This window comes from Protopterus annectens, chromosome 15.part0 (assembly GCF_019279795.1).
Source record: "Protopterus annectens isolate FY-2018-M chromosome 15.part0, PAN1.0, whole genome shotgun sequence".
In the NCBI taxonomy this organism is placed as follows: Eukaryota; Metazoa; Chordata; order Ceratodontiformes; family Protopteridae; genus Protopterus; species Protopterus annectens.
In genome coordinates, this window is record NC_056749.1 from 477,765,695 (window position 1) to 477,782,556 (window position 16,862).

At 42.2% G+C, this 16,862-nt stretch overlaps 1 protein-coding gene across 3 annotated transcripts in view; it reads left to right on the forward strand.

Moving 5' to 3' along the window:
* Positions 1-16,862, forward strand: part of COL4A6 (collagen type IV alpha 6 chain) — a 4,024,271-nt gene that overhangs the window by 2,911,790 nt on the left and 1,095,619 nt on the right. For all 3 annotated transcript variants that reach the window (XM_044057202.1, XM_044057203.1, XM_044057204.1), the window contains one exon: positions 15,768-15,839. In XM_044057202.1, coding sequence (XP_043913137.1) covers positions 15,768-15,839 — 72 coding nt within the window. The remainder of the gene's footprint in view (positions 1-15,767; positions 15,840-16,862) is intronic.

Below are 16,862 nucleotides of genomic sequence, written 5' to 3' on the forward strand. Positions count from 1 at the left end.
TCAAGCCTTTCTACTCCTGCTAGACCTAAAGGATGCTTACTTACATATTTCCATTCACAAAAAGATCTTTATTAAGGTTCTGTGTCTCAGAATTGGCTTATAATTTACTTCTTTGTACTTCGGTCTTTCTACTTTCCAAGAGTCTACACCAAATTCCTTTCTGTCATAATAGCTCATTGCAGTCTTCAAGGCTAACACATTTTCCTTATCTAGATAGCTGCTTGATATCAGTGACAACTACTCAAGGCTATCTTACAGCATTACAGTATACCACGGATCTTTTCAACAATCTAGGTTTCACTCTGAATCTAAAATAATTCATCCCTTGTTCCAGCTCACAGATTAGTATTTCTTGGATGCTTTCTGAAACTTCTGTGATTGTAGCATTTCTTCCCTAGGGAAAATATAAGCTTGTTATCATCACTTTGTCTGTATTTCTCTACAGATAAAATCCACAGAAACAGAATTTCTGAGTTTATGGCTTTATGGTTTCCTCTATCCTTATGATTCTATTTGCTAGACTTCACATGAGATACATCTGGTGATTTATCAAATCAATTTGGGCCCAAAAATATCACCCACTTTCCTTTCTATTTCCAGATCTCAACTGTGCGAAGAATTAACTTTTTTGCTAGGCCAAGCAAGTGGTTTTCAACCAAAGAGTTTCTTTCTGTCCTCCCACCCCCTCTCGGTCAGTGGCCACAGATGCCCCAGACTTTGTCTGGCATGCTGTTTCTCAGAGTGTCAAGGTACATGGAATCTGTGAACCACAGCATTACTGTATCCACATCAATTTTCAGGAAATGATGACACTGATAAATGCCCAGAAATCCCTGAATCAACTCCGGTGTCTGGGAACTCTCTTGGTAGTGACAGACAACACCACTGTCATGTGTTACATAAACAGAAAAGTACAAAGTCATACTCTCTTTGCAGTCTGGTCATGACTGAATTGGACATAGAACTCCAGCTTAACTTAGTTATCCAGGCTGCTTACTTCCCATCAGTGCAGAGGACAATAGCAGACTGTTTGAGCAGAACTAAGATAGATCTTCCTAAGTAGAGTCTACATAACAGATTGGCCACCAGTGGGGAACTCTCCATATAGATCTGTTTGTTTCCATCATGAACAAACAGCTGAAACTCTCCTGCTCCAGGACACCATGCAAAAAGGCATGGAAAACAGATGCATTCTCAATCCCCTGGTTGGGAGTGTTTCCTTATGCAAGTCCTCTTTTCCCTTTCCTCTCATTTGCAAAATCCTTCAAAAGATCAGAATGGACTTACCAGTGATGTTCCTGGTAACTCCCTTTTGGCTAGACAACACTGGTTCTCCCTTGTCATGTAATTGGTCAGGTGTAATTACCCAAAGCTTCCTGACAGAATGGACTTACTTACATAGGACAAGGGATCTCTGATTCAACAACATTCACAATATCAGTCTAACTCTATGGATGATAGGCTTTTGATTTCTTGTAGACACCTTTTTATGAGGGTGTGAAACATGTATTGAAGAAGGCAAGAAAACCTGCTACTAGGAAGTCTTACTTATCAAAATGGAAAATATTTTCTCTTTGGCATCAAAATAGAGTAGAGTACCCATCTCAAGCAGAGCACTCCTATTTCTCCCCTACCTTTTAATTGCTTGATTCTGGCCTTGCATGCTCTTTAATAAGGGTACACTACTCAGCCATTTCAGTATGTCTGCCTCTGGATCCCACTCTTTCTTCTTCACCTCAAGTTAAACAATTTTTAAATGGATTTTGCATATTAAACACCAAGAAAAAAAGCTGACTTCTTCTTGGAATTTGAATTTTCCAGTTTGATGACCAGGGAAGTACACTTTTGTTTTTGAAAAGTTAACTCAACCTCCCTTTGAGGCTAAAACCAGCTGTTCTCTAAAACTTCACAACAAACATGGAGCAACTAGCTTAAAACAATCAATACAAAACACTAGGGCACTAAGTCAACAGCCAGAAAAAAATGCAAAGGAATAATTGTCATAAATTTCATAAAAAAGCATTTAACACTTTCATTCAAGCTGAACAAGGACTTCATTAGCTTAGAACCAACCATTCCTTTATAACTAAAGATGTCTCTAAATTTACTCTTAATCAAATTGTCCAGCTTCCTCTTTTTTATTCTTGCCAGCAAAGCAAAGGAGAAGGGATTCTTCTTATTCAAACAACTGAGATTTTATCTAGACAATACTAACGACATCAGGAAATCCAGTCAACTTTGTGTCTTATGATGGTAAATAGAAGGGACAGCCGGCATATACACAAATGATTTCCAGATAGCTTCTCCACTGCATTCTTTTCTGCTACTCCGACTATTCCTCAGAATGTTAAGGCTCATTTATCAGAGCTGTTGCTACATCTGGGGCTTTCTGGAAGGTAGTTGACTGTGCATCTATATTATAAGCAACTGTTCAGTCCTTAATTCATACTTTTACCAAACCTTTTAAGCTGGATTCTGTTTCCAGAGCCATAGCAGGCTTCACCCAAGCTGTTCTTCAGGGACTACTAGGTTCTGACCCTTCACCTTCCACCCTTACGTTTTGAGCTTAGCAAAATTCCATATGTAATGGCTACTGCAATAGTGTCTAATGACATATATAATACAGCTGTGTAGTTTACTTGCCATAACAATAGATGTTTGAACAGATCACATTTGCTGTAGATACCAGACATGTTCGCTGGTTGCTGTCAGGTAACGTTTTTAAGTGTGGCAACTGAGATGTTATCTAGGCTGCTCTGTGATCAATCCCCTAAGTGAACTACATTATATCTTGGTTATATCCTCTCTTCTTCCACCTTGTTATTCCTGTTCATGGCCAGGATGGGATACTTTTCTACTTTTTTCATTCCTGACAAGATTTACTTGCAGCTCTAGTCTTCAGTCTCTCTTCTTAGGCAAGAAATCTCTGTGATTTGGTGTGTCTGTACAGCCCTCCTATACTAGCATGTGGTTTCATACTAAGAGTGTATGAATGGCACATGAGGAAAGTGCCTGATGTTTTGTGAGACTCTATATATTTATGATATTCTTGGCAGGATATATTTCATATGTAATAGCTATTGTAGCAGTGATCTGTTCAAGCAACTCCTCTTATTGTAAGTAAACTACATAACTGTACTTTCCTGCTCTTCATCTGCCATATTATATTCCAGTGCACTTGACAGACATGACTCTTCAGATTGCTTTTTAGTCTTTTTTTTCTGCCAAGTTGAGTCATAAATGCATTTCACAGTCGTACGTCTATTATATGCAGCAAAAAAGATCACAATTGCATTATTGCTGTATTTCACTAAAGTCATCTCAGAGCAACCAGGGAGCATTTCTACTTGCTTCATCACCATAGTTAGAATTCTGTGAGGATCACTTTTTGATATCTAGGACTTTTTTGTGGCTTGTGGCAGGCATACTTTGAAATCATCTTTGAAGTGTAAAGGTTGTGGGCAAGGTCTAACACACTGGTGGTTACCATAGAGTTCTGTATAGGTTCATAGGTTCATACTAGGCTATCTGCCCTAGGGCATTTATAAGCCTAGCCAGAGTGTGTTTAGCTTTCACCACCCATTTTAAATTAATTTTGCTATGCCCTTTTTCGAGGTTAGTATACTGTGCCTCTGTCTAACAGTGACACAGAAGTGACACCCGTGGTAAACCTACGATCTCCCATCCACTCATCAAGATTCCTCTTGAAGAGAGTCAATGAGGGACTCTGCCTAACCTGGACTGGGATTTTATTCCAGAGTGAAGGGAGCCTCTGGGTTATGAATCTGTCCCTCCAGCATGTCCTATTTATTTCAGTGCTGAGGTTCAAGTCTCTCGAGCGCGTAGCTTGATGGGATTTGGATTTTCTGAGGTGCAGCATGTCCATAAATTCCGGGTTGGACATGGCTTTATACGTCAGGCACAGATTGCCTCTGAGCAGGTGGTATGCTACTGAGTAGAGCTGGAGTTTCTTTAACTGGGCAGCATATGGCATCTGTTTGAGCCCTTTGATCCTCTTGGTGAGGTACTTTTGGGGTCTTTCCAGTTGCTGCAGGTGTCTGGTAAAGTACATCCCAAAAGGGGCATTGTACTCAATTATGGGCCTGATGAGGGATGAGTAAATAGGCACGATGACCTCCCCTGATCTAGATGTAAATCCTTTCATGATTAGGTGGGCTATATAAAATGTTTTTCTAACCACTTTGGCCACGTGGTTGTCAAATGAGAGATTGCTATCAACTTGGGTCCCCAGGTCCCTAATTACTTCTTCTGTACTTAATGGATTACCACCTATGTGGTAATTTGTGGGCACTTTATTTTTGCCAAAGGGGATGACTATATACTTTTTGGCGTTTAGCTTGAGGCCATGGCTCTGGCACCAGTTGTCTGTTTCTATGAGGCCCTTTTGGAGGATGCTTGTATCGGATGGAGAGTCGATTATGGCACCAAGTTTGCAGTCATCTGCGAACTTGGTCAGCCACAGTCCTTCCGTGTTGGCCTGTACGTGCAGCTTTTAGTATTCCCTAGATAATGCCAGCTCTTTTAATATGTAATGTTTACTACAGTAGTGGATTGCATTGTAATGAACCAGAATTAGCAATTCATAGGTGTTATAGTAAAATGATTTGCAGGAGTGTGCCAAGCACTCCTGCATTGTATTTGGCATTTAGCAAAGAGACAGACTTAACTTAGAAGTCAATGAGATATGAACTCTAAAAGTAACACAAATCTGTGTAGCACTGTTAATTATGATCAGAGTGTTGTAGAGCAAATATGTTTCCAGTCATTTCTTTGGCTTGTAGTTGCATTATAGCCTTACAACCAAAGTGCATTTTAGAAAGCATATCACTTTGGTTACAAGTCATAGCATGTTAGGTTGTCCAGTCTCACCTTCATTTTTACACATGGGTTCGGAGCTGATTTTCAAGCTCGAAGACTTCTGGTTGGCGCGTGGTTAAGCAGGTGTCACATGGTGCACCAGTGCAATCCCCAGATCTAGTTTGCCACATCGACGAGTTTGGATTGGATGGAGAGGGTAGTACTGAGACTCCTCAAGTCATCTGCCCTGCCTAAATGTTTGTTGGCTCTGACCCAATTGGCTCCGGAGCCACACGAACCAGTCTTGTCTCCATCTGTGATTCCTCCTCCGAGCCATGTTGGTTTTTCAGAGCCGGAGTGCTTGTTACCACTGGAGGAACCCTCAGTTCCAGCTCCCCGTGCTGTTGCATTAGAGCCGAGTTCAGCACCGACATGTTCGGCTCCATCCGTCGTATCCAGGGACCGAAGCTCTTCTGTCGGTGCTGAGGGGGAGGTTTTGAATTGATCTTCGTCAGTTCTGAGCCTTCCTCTCGGTGCATCCACCGGGGTGAGCTTGGACCCTGCATCTATCTCGGAGCTGATGGCTCTGGCTCCGGCACCGTCCTTTGTCTCTTTGGAGCAAGGATGGCGGCGCCAGAGAGATCTGCTTTTGAGGTGATGAGGAGTGTGCTGTCACAATCTACAGCCCCTGCCAGTGGTACAGGCACTCTTCCCCCCAGGGATCCCACTTCGGTCTCAGTCCCTACTCTCTCCAGAGAAAGCAGAGACCCACAGCCTCAGGAGCCACCAGCTGGTGGCCCCCACTCTTCCAGGGCATCCCCAGAAGGTCCTCTTGAGGAGTCCCCATGGAAGGAAGTATGCAAGAGGAAGCATATTGACACCCAGGATGAGTCTCTGACATCGGACACTGACCTCGATGAGTTGGAGGGGTCCCCTAAGTCATCCTCTGATGATGTCTCCTTTGTGGACATTCTAGAGATCCTTAAACAGAGGTGCAACTGGCCCACTTTCAACCCTTCTGATGAGGAGTCAGTGTACCTGAAGGCTTTTGGGTCTCAACCCTCTAACTCTTGGGTGTCTCCACCTTTCAACGAACTAATGGATCTGGTTAGTCGGAAGGTGTGGGATACTCCCGATGCCGTGGAGCCAGTACCTAGAAGACCAAATAAGTTCCTGTCTGCCCCTCCTGGAAAAGAATTCTTGTCTAAGGGTGTTCCCGTAGATGCCATGGTGGTGGCGGCAGCCACAAAGAAGGAGTTGGCAAAGACTTCTTCCTCTGTATATCCGCCAAACAAGGAGTCTCGACAGATGGACAGATTTGGGAAGTGCGTATTCAGTTCAGTGGCCTTTACACTTCGATCCCTGAACTATCTTACCCATTTCACAAGGTTGCAGAGGGATCTCCTCAAGGAGGTAGGAGATTCCATACAGTGTGCTTGTCCTGAGGGAGTCCCGAATAGGATCTCTGCTCAGTTATTCACCCTAAATTCCATAGTTAACTCCTCCATGTGGCTCATATCTCATGCGGCCGATGGAAAGAGCAGAACAGCGGGTTCAGGAGTTGCCCTTAGGCACCACTCCTGGATGCGCTTGTGTAATTTTGCGGAGCCGTTCAAGTCCACCTTCACCAACATCCCTTTTAATGGTTCCTCCTTGTTTGGTTCCAAGATGAAAGATGCACTCACTCGGTGTGAACAGGAAGGAAAGGCTCTCTCTGCTGTGGGAGTCCGTTTTACCGTCCTCTCTCGACCATACCCCAAATGTCAAAGGGGAGGTAAGATGTGGTTCAAAAAGTCCCAGAGGGCCTTTCCAGACACACAGAGTGAATCCTCCTTCAGAGGCAGAGAAGGAGGAAATGGTAGACGTCGCCCTAGAGGCAGGGGTGGTCCCACAATACCAGCAAGGCCACGGTTCCTTTCGAGGGCGGCCTTATCAGCGCTCTTGATGTGGGGCCCGACTGCATTTCTCTGGGACCAGTCGGGGGTCGCATCTCTTTGTATCCAGAAGCCTGGCTAAATTTAAATTTAACCCAAGACAAGTGGGTACAAAGATTCGTCACCAGAGGATATATCATACCCTTTTCCCTTCCACTGTTTGTTCCCAAGAAGATCCCAGATGTTCCACCCAATCTCAAGGATCAGGCAACTGTGGAGATCAACAAGTTGCTCTCAAAAAGAGTCATCCAGCCCGTGCCAGCAGACCAGATAGACTCCGGAACTTACTCCAGGTTCTTTTTAGTCCCAAAATGAACTGGAGACTGGAGGCCAATATTGGACCTCAGAAGATTAAACAAATCTATGAAAAAGGACAAGTTTTGAATGGTAACACTGCAGTTGATACTCCCTTTGTTAGGGAAAGACTACTGGATGTACTCTCTAGATCTCCAAGACGCCTACCACCATATAAAAATGGACAAGGTGTCAAGGAGGTATCTGCACTTCTGGCTGGGAGCCAGCCATTTTCAGTTTTGTGCTTTGTCCTTTGGTCTCACCACAGCCCCCAGGGTGTTCACCAAATGCATGGCGGTAGTGACAGCTCACATGAGACGTCAGGGATTCCAGATATTTCCATATTTGGACGACTGTCTCCTGACCACCCCCACCAGGCATCTACTTCTCCAAAACAGGGACATCACCATTCAGCTTTGTGCTCAACTAGGGATCTCCATAAATTGGGAAAAATCTGCATTACTGCCCTCGCTATCTGTAATTTTTATAGGAGCAGAGGTAGACACAGTGGGTATGACATGTCTTTCTATCAAAAGAGCACAAAACCTTGTCTCACAAGTTCAGTGACTTCTCCCACTTTGGAAGGTCAAAGCAAATTGGATTCTTCAACTTCTTGGAATGATAGCCTCAACCATTCTGTTAATACCTCTAGCCAGGTTGCATATGAGAATTCTTCAATGGCTCCTATTATCCCAGTGGTCATTCCAGTACCTGCCACTGAATCACTCTATTCTGCTGACAGAATCATGCAAAAAGGACCTTCATTGGTGGATAGCCCCCAACAATTTGTTCACTGGAGCTTCCTTTGTGCCTGCCCAACCCATTGCCACTGTGACCACGGATGCCTTTCAGGTCGGGTGGGGGGGGGCATTATCTGGGCAGGACGGTCCACGACACATGGCAAGAACACGAGGCTCATTTGCATATCAACGTTCTGGAGATGAGAGTGGTGCTTCTGGCATTGCAAGCATTTCAGGACCTTCTTCCTCCAGGGACGATTGCGATACAATCGGACATGTCAGTTGTGTGGTATATCAACAAACAGGGTGGTACCAGATCTTACCCACTCTGTCGAGAAGCCATGCAAGTTTGGGAATAGGTGATTTCTTCCCAGTGCTTTTTGGTGGCAACACACATTCTGGGGACAACCAACATGATAGCCAACAAGCTGAGCCAGGCAGTCCTGCTGCCCCATGAGTGGTCTCTGAAATGGGAAATAGTGGAATAGATTTTTCTGAAATGGGGACAACCTTGCTGTGATTTTTTTGCCAGTCCACTCAATGCCAAGTGCAGCAATTATTTTTCCCTAATTCCCCCTCCGGTGGAAGCACCCAGAGATGCTCTGGTACACGATTGGCCCACGGTACTTCTCTATGCCTTCCCTCCTTTCCCTCTAATCCCCAAAGTGATACAGAAAGCCAACCGACTGGGAAGCAAGTTGATCCTCATTGCTCCTTACTGGCCTCATCAGGTCTGGTTTCCCTTCCTCGAGCCTCTTCTCCTGGATGATCCTTGGATCCTGGACCCAGTTCCAGATCTACTGACCCACATGTCGGGCTCGCTACACCCTTCTCTCCACACCCTCAAATTGACAGCTTGGCTGATCCAGTTCCATCTGTAGTCAGGCTTCATGATGTCTCATCGTCAATGTCCCATATTCTTTTATCCTCACACAAACCATCAACCAGAAGGCTGTATGACAGCAAGTGGAAAATGTTTTCTATTTTGGCACAGAAAATGAATGTGGATCCTTACATCGCTCCTGTTCCCGTAATTCTGGAATTCCTTTCAGAGCTTTTTCAGCAGGGATCTGCCACAACCACCATCGACGTACAATTGGCGGCTATTTCACATTTTTATTTGGGATCTCCAAATGTTAACCTTATGTCGCATAAGTTACGTAAAACCTTCTTGAGAGGAGCCACCTTGCTGAGACCACCTTTACAAGAACCTGTGGCGTCTTGTGGCTTAAATTTTGTGTTGTCCAAACTAACATCCTCTCCTTTTGAACCGTCTCATTCAGCTTCCTTAAAGTATTTGTCTTGGAAGACTGTGTTTTTGGTATCTATTACATCAGCCAGACATGTTTCTGAGCTACATGCTCTGCCTATTAAACCACCTTATTTAGTTTTTCATAAAGACAGGGTTTCTTTACGTACCAATCCTTCGTTTGTCCCCAAAGTTTGTTCTTCTGCAACATTGAATCAGTCCATTGAACTCCCAGTCTTCTTTCCCAATCATATCAGTGCAGCGGAATACCGGTTTCACCAGTTAGATGTTCACAGACAGCTGCGTTTCTATTTGCAACGGACCAAAGAAATTCGGAAGTCAGACCAATTGTTCGTTTCCTTTTCTGATTCCAGAATGGGTTTGCCAGTTTCTAAGGTGACATTGTCTAACTGGATTTTGAGTTGCATAGCTTTCATCTACAGCTCGGAGGGCAGACCCTTGCCCCATAGGGTCAAAGCTTACTCTACCAGGTCTCTGTTTACCTCTGCAGCCTTCCAAGCCAGGGTACCAATTGATCATATCTGTGCAGCAGCTACGTGGGCTACCCCTTGCACCTTTATTACTCATTATAAGTTGGATTTGACTTCTAGGGGTAGAGCATCCTTTGGCTCCACGGTGCTCAGGAGTATCTTCCAATGAGCCACCCAAGAATTAGGTGCTAGGGACGCTGTCCCATATGTAAAAATGAAGGTGAGATTGGACTACCTAACATAAAGAAGTTATGTACTCACCATAACGTTCCATGTTGGTAGTCCATCTCACCCTTCATTTTTACCAACCCTCCCTCCTGCCCCCATCCGGGAAGATCTGGAGATAATATTATAAATTTCTTGGTTGGTGACCCTTTAGTATTGGCTTGTTGGTTAAGGGTTTCTTTCTATCTCTTTCTATTGCTAGTGAGCAGCAAACAAGATCTGGGGATTGCACTGGTGCACCATGGGATACATGCTTAGCCACGAGCCAACCAGAAGTCTTCGAGCTTGAAAATCATCAGAGTCGGAGCCGAGGATCGGCTCCGAACCCATACGTAAAAATGAAGGGTGAGATGGACTACCAACATGGAACGTTATGGTGAGTACATAACTTCTTTTTTGTTTCTGTACTTTTTAAGCACTTCTATTGAATTATCACCTGTGACTTAGGCAAGCTTACATTTATATAAAAGCAATTAAACCATATTAACTTTACATTTATGATCATTATGCATCACATATATTGTTATATGTCATGTAATCTAAGTAACATTATATAAATTATTCAATGACTTCCTTCTCTTAAACTTCATTTCTCCTCCAAATCATTTTCTGCATGAATTGTTCCAAAAATTTCCGTTTTTTAAACAAGAAGCATCTTTATTAAAGTATCACTTATGATACAGGCAATCATACATTTATATAAATGAAAACAAACCATATTGACATAATTCTAGTAGTAAACATACGTCACTTGCAATCTATCCAGTCGTTAGTCAAACATTACATAGCTCATTCAAATCCTGCCTTCTTTTAAACCTTGTCCATCTTCTGCATGTATTGTTCCCACAATTCCCATTTTTTCTATGTAATTTGCTCCTACCCTTTTCTAAAGATCCAATTTCCAATTGCTTTTTCTCTGTTACTATGTTCACTACTTCTAGTACAGTTGGTTTAGTCTTTGATTTCCATTTTCTAGTAATTGCTTTTTTGGCAGCTACCATACTTAGACTCAGGAAGGTCTTAGTATGTCTAGGCAATTCCGATTCTGTATCATAGCTCAAAAAAATTTTTCCTTAGTTATACCAATTTGCTCACCCAGTATTTCTGATAGAGTAGACTGCAGGACATTTTTAAACTCTGCACACTCATTACACTCCCCAAAAATATGTTCCCAGTTGCCTCTTTCTTCCCCATTACACCGCCAACATTTGCTATCGAGACTGCTTGGGTATAAAAATACCGCTGTAAACACTTCCAAGCAATGATCCTAAACCTTCTTGACTTTCTTGCATATTTGGAAGTCATCGATATAACCCAGCTTGGTTTCTGTATTAACGAGTTTCCAACAGTTTCTCCTGCAGTCTCAAGGGAAGCACCCTGATCTGCTCAGAACTGGCTGGTGGTCAAGGACACCGCATACACAAACTTGGTAGATATAGCCAACCTGCTGGTAGACAGGTTCAGTGAAAACTTCACTCCTCTGTCCCCCTCCCCCCCATCAGTAAAACAGAACATCTCCAGTACCTGCCCCCTCCCCTTATCTCTAGGGAGCAAGTCATCACTGTCCTCTCAAAGGCAAAAAATACAGCCTCCATGGGACCTGATAACATCCCAGGCTGCATCCTACATGAACTCAGGCAGGAACTTGCAGCACCATTAGGCACCCTATTCAACCAAAGCATGAGTACTGGCTTCATCCCAGCTGAGTGGAGGACAGCTATTGTCATCCCTTTGCACAAAAGTGGAGCACCCACCGATCTAGGAAATTATAGACCCATCAGCCTAACTAGCCTGATCTGCAAGGCCATGGAGCGGATTATCATGGATCTCATTAAAAAGGACATTGACAACCTCCAGACACTTGATCCGACAAGGTTTGCTTTTGTCAGGGGGTGGTGTCATGCCTGTTAAATTTGGTTGACTTCCTTGAGACAGTCACCAAGGCCATAGATGAAGGGAAGATGGTGCACACCACCTACCTTGACCTGGCCAAGGCCTTCGATACTTTCCCCCATGCAGATATAATAGATAAATTCTCTCAACTAGGCATCAATCCATATGTACAAAAGAAGAACACCACGGCTTCACCGCCACAATATGGTTTAGTGTTTTGGCACGGCCTATAGTCACCAATGGTGGGAATATTAGAAGGGAACTGAATAGATTAGAATGCAGAATGATTTTGAATTATCGCACTTTGTACCCCAGAGGTATGAATTTAGATAGTAATATAAATTTATAAATTTTATTAAATGTTAATTTGCTAGATACCCAGAGTAAATATTTTGATGCATCAAATCATATTTAATGATTATAATGTTCATGTTTATATACTTTATGTAATATTTATATAATGTTCTGTAGGCTACTAATGTTATTCTTCATAAGGTTGCCAAGCAAACACTTTTTGGAAATGATGTTTTTATAGTCATTCTGTTTTTTCTAACCTAAGTGTTTAGTATATTTAATTATTTAATTGTTTAACTGAAGGAGTGTCATTGGGTGATTTTGAGTACCTGGCGTATAAATGGATATGGCATTTGTTAGATGAAATTATTCCATGAATGCAAAAGGCCTAGATACCAGAATAAAATTTCTGTGACCCTTGATCCTGTGTTTTTTGTGTGGTTTCTAGATTGTGGCAGTGAATTTGTGGTGTTTTTCTTTTGAGCTTCAATTTTTTTGTGTTTTTGGGATCAATCCACATGTTACCAGATGGGCAGTAGACTGGCTTACTGATAGAACCCACCTAGTCAAAATAGGGGAAGCCGCATCAAGTAGTAGGCTCATAACCAGTGGTGTACCCCAGGGATCGGTGTTGGGGCCTCTACTGTTTGGGATATACTTCTCAGAGGTGCAGACCAACTCTAGTGGGCTTTGGCTGACCAAGTTTGCAGATGACTGCAAGCTTGATGCTGTCATCAATTACCCTAGTAATGTGGGCATCCTCCAAGAGGGTTTCACCCAAAATAATGACTGGTGCCAGAAACATGGCCTCAAACTGAATGCCAAAAAATGCATCATCATTTCCTTTGGGGAGAATGACGTCCTTACAAATTATCACATTGATAATAAGGCACTAAATTTGCAATCAGTCATGAGGGACTTGGAAACCCAGGTTGATAGCAAACTGATTTTTGACCATCATATTGCCTCAGTTGTACGGAAAGCTTTCTACATGGCCCACTTCATTAATAAGGGTATCTCATCCAGGGACAAGGTGATCATAACATCCCTGTATTCTTCCCTTATAAGATCGATTATTGAATACAACGCCCCTTTTGTCATGTACCTCACAAAGCACATGCAGCACCTGGAGAGACCACAGAGATTCCTCAGCCAGAGAATCCAGGGCCTCAAACATCTACCCTACACAGATAGACTAAAAGCCCTGTCCCTGTAGTCAGTCTCCTACAGAGTCTTCAGAGGTGACCTCTTTCTAGCATACAAAGCAATCTCAGACCCCACTCTGATGGGACTGCTGCATATCTGCAAGTCAAGCTCCACTCGAGTAACCTGCATGCAAGACCTCAACCTGTTCTGTGACATCAATAGGACTTGTTGGCAGGACAGATTTGTGTTCCCAAGACTCCCCCTTTTTTGGAATAGACTCCCTCTCCATGTAAAGCAGAGTACCTCATTAAACCTTTTTAAGAGCAACCTGGATAACTGGATGGGAAACAGAAAATACACCCCTGGGATTCTACCTATGTCCCTGCTGAACAGTGTCATAGGGTGCTGACTTATTGGAACATGGTCTAAATTCTTGGCTAGGCTTGTAAGGGCCTCAGGGCTAATAGCCTAGTAACTTCCTATGATCCTATGAAATAGTCTAGGTGTGTCCTTCCTTTGGCCAAATGAAACTTGAAAGCTAAAGGTCGGACATGAAAAATTCATAGTACTTCACCCAGCTCTGTGATGTTGAGCGATAAACACAAAAACCAGAGAAGCAGAAGTAAACGACATGAAAAACTAGCAAAAGAGAACTCCAGGCATCACTCAGGATAAAAATCTAACTGTTTTATTTAAGCGCTTTTCATCCCACACAATAGTGGGACTTCTTCAGATAAAACAGTCTCAAATCACCATCTTATTAAGTAATTAACCTAAAACAATCATGTGCCCGCAACCACCAATACACTAAACTTTCTAACCAAGCAATTAAAATACAGAAATAACCTCAAGCATCTTATTAAACAGGTCTTGACCCGAGTATATATATTCTTTTAGAGTCTGTTTTATCTGAAGAAGTCCCACTATTGTGTGGGACGAAAAGCGCTTAAATAGAACAGTTGGATTTTTATCCTGAGTGACGCCTGGAGTTCTCTTTTGCAAGTTTTTCACATGTAGAGTGATAAAGCCCTGACTACAAATCAGATAACTCAAATTTGAATACTGGCTCAGGCACTGAAGGAGTCAGATGTGGAAATGGAATCACGTGACCACTGCTTGCTCACATCCTGGGGGACAGAATGGAGTCCCAGTCTGCAAGCCTGCTATGGTTAACTGTACGAGTGATGGACCAGTTACATCTACCAAGACATAGACTGTATTCACCATTAACATGTGTATGTAATCAAGCACATGCAGGATGATGGGGAAGTAGATACTCACAGTGACATACTTGACTATGTCAGACATCCAATGTGAAAGTTAAGGCCATTAGAGACAGTCATATATCCTTCATTGCTAATTGTGGGTAAGAGCATAAACAACCTCTGTGGCTGGCTGGATGAAGGCCTGTCTGGTCAATTCTTACCTATATTCTTGGGATTATACAGTACAGGGGAACAGATGGGCTCAAGACAGATGAGAGGGTGCTCAATAGTTGTTGGACATGTAGGGTTAAGTAAATATAGAAGGTCAGACTTGTATCTCAGCCACCTCAGTGGTGGTGATCAAAATTATTTTTGTATTATATATTAATATATATATTTATAAGTGAGCAGGTAATAGGATCTGAATGCAAGAAATTAAACAGTTGTGTCATGTAACATTATAATATTGTTTTAAATGGTTTACTATCAAAATGTGGAACAGCACTTACATGAAACTGGGATGGTTGAATGCGTGTTTTCCAGTTTCTGTAATGTCGATCTGGAAATGTTCAAATCCTCATTAGTGAATGATTGTGTGCATTCGCTAATATGGGTTGGATGTTCTGATAACAGATTGCACTACAGTGGAGATTGGGAAATATACCCTTTTCCTGAATGTAGTGTTATCTCAGAGTTGAAATATATAATATGCAAGGGGTATGGAGGGTGCAGGGGGGGCTTGCCTCCCTGCAAAAACACTACTGGTAACACAAAATTTCGACATTAGAACTTTTAGTGTTCGAATGTCGATTCTGCGAATACCATTTTCGACATTTGGGTAATTCTGGATTTCCAAATTTGGATAACAAATTCGATCAAAAAGTGGAAAACCATTTTGATTTTCCACATTTTGATAGTAAACCATTTTTAATTGTTTGTGATCTTTTATATACTGCAATAGAAGATAATGTCAATCATTTATGTAGTCTTTAAAAACATACTGTAAAACTCTGATGTCATTCCTTAAACCTCTTTTGCTGTCTGCATGGAGAATGCTAAGGACACAAGCTTTATTACTGTACTGTTATAACAAAGATTAGAGCATGTTTTAATATGAAAGTCAAGGTATTATGATGGTTTTAGTATACATGTCAGGGTAATAAAATATGTCACATTCGTGAAGGAATTCAGACTTGGGCTGTTGGTCTAAAGGGACTTGCACAATTCCACTCCATTTACCTTATTCATGGCTTATTTTGTGCTAGGTCTGAAATATGTAAATGTCTAGGAAATAAAAGCTGTTATTAAAATATTCTGGTGTAGTGAGGTAAAAACTTTGGAAATCTGAAGGAAATATGTTATATCTGTGCTGTGCTCTTAAGTGTAAAGATAACTGAGCCTTTGTGAGTGACAAATAAACTTTGAAACTGACATAAATAGCGATTCATGTAACAAATTCTTTGATGTTTTGTTTATAGGTGGCACATTGCCCTGTGTGATCATAGGACCACCCGGCCCACCTGGACCCCAAGGTTCACCAGGAGTTACAGGTACTGTGATGAGTGGAATGACTACAGACTAATAACATTTGTGCATTTACTGGTCCCTCTATTTGTAAATTCACTGTTTTATCACGTAAATGCAGACTCTGGCAGGTTAATATATGAAAACTGTTTGAATAAGGAAAGAATGATTTCTTATTAGATAATGCTGCTGTTTCTAAGATTTGTGTAAACATACAAACATATTTCTAAAACATGGTTCAACTTAGAATGACTAACATCTAGTCAAAGCTACTACCAAGTGCATACAAGTGGTTGTATCCTAATACTGATAAAATAAATTAATAATAATAACAATAATAATTTCTGTAGGGCATCAAGCCATCATCCACATCATCCACTGGATGTTCTTTCGTGTTTCACTGTTGCAGTCATTACATTTGGGTTATCTGCTTGCAGGTAGCCCTCAGTCAGCCTGATTAACAAAGTCTTGGGTCCTGCGTCAGTTGTTGTCCCTTCTTCCATGACGTCAGGTTGTCAGGGGTATAAAACATGCAGAAGACACCATTACATCAGTCCTTCTTGCCGTGCGGTGGCCGAAGCAGAAGCAGTTCACAAGTGCTGGTCGGCTGACTCCTGAAATTTTTGTTTTCGAGTTTCAGAACCGAAGTCTTCAACTAAAGCTGAGTACCTCTTTGGGGAAACTTTTTCATCCTCCTTACCAATGTCTGTAAAAGTTAATAATTGCATTACTTGTGGAAAGCAAATACCTCATAAAGATTTTCATTCGTACTGTATTCCTTGCCTAGGCCCTGACCACGACGTACCCTGCTGTCGGTTTTGTGCTTTATTTAATCAGCGCACTATCCATCGTCGGTATATTTTTGCCTCTAAATATTTCGGTTCTTGGTTTAATTATCCAGAAATGTCATTGGTTAGCCATCTGACTACCGGGATTCCGAAAAAACGCAAAGATAAAGACAGAGACAGGCCGTCGAGGTCCAAAACTGCCAATGACGCTTCTGCTAAGCCAGTCGCCAGTTCGCCGGTACTCAGTGAGGTGCTTTCGCA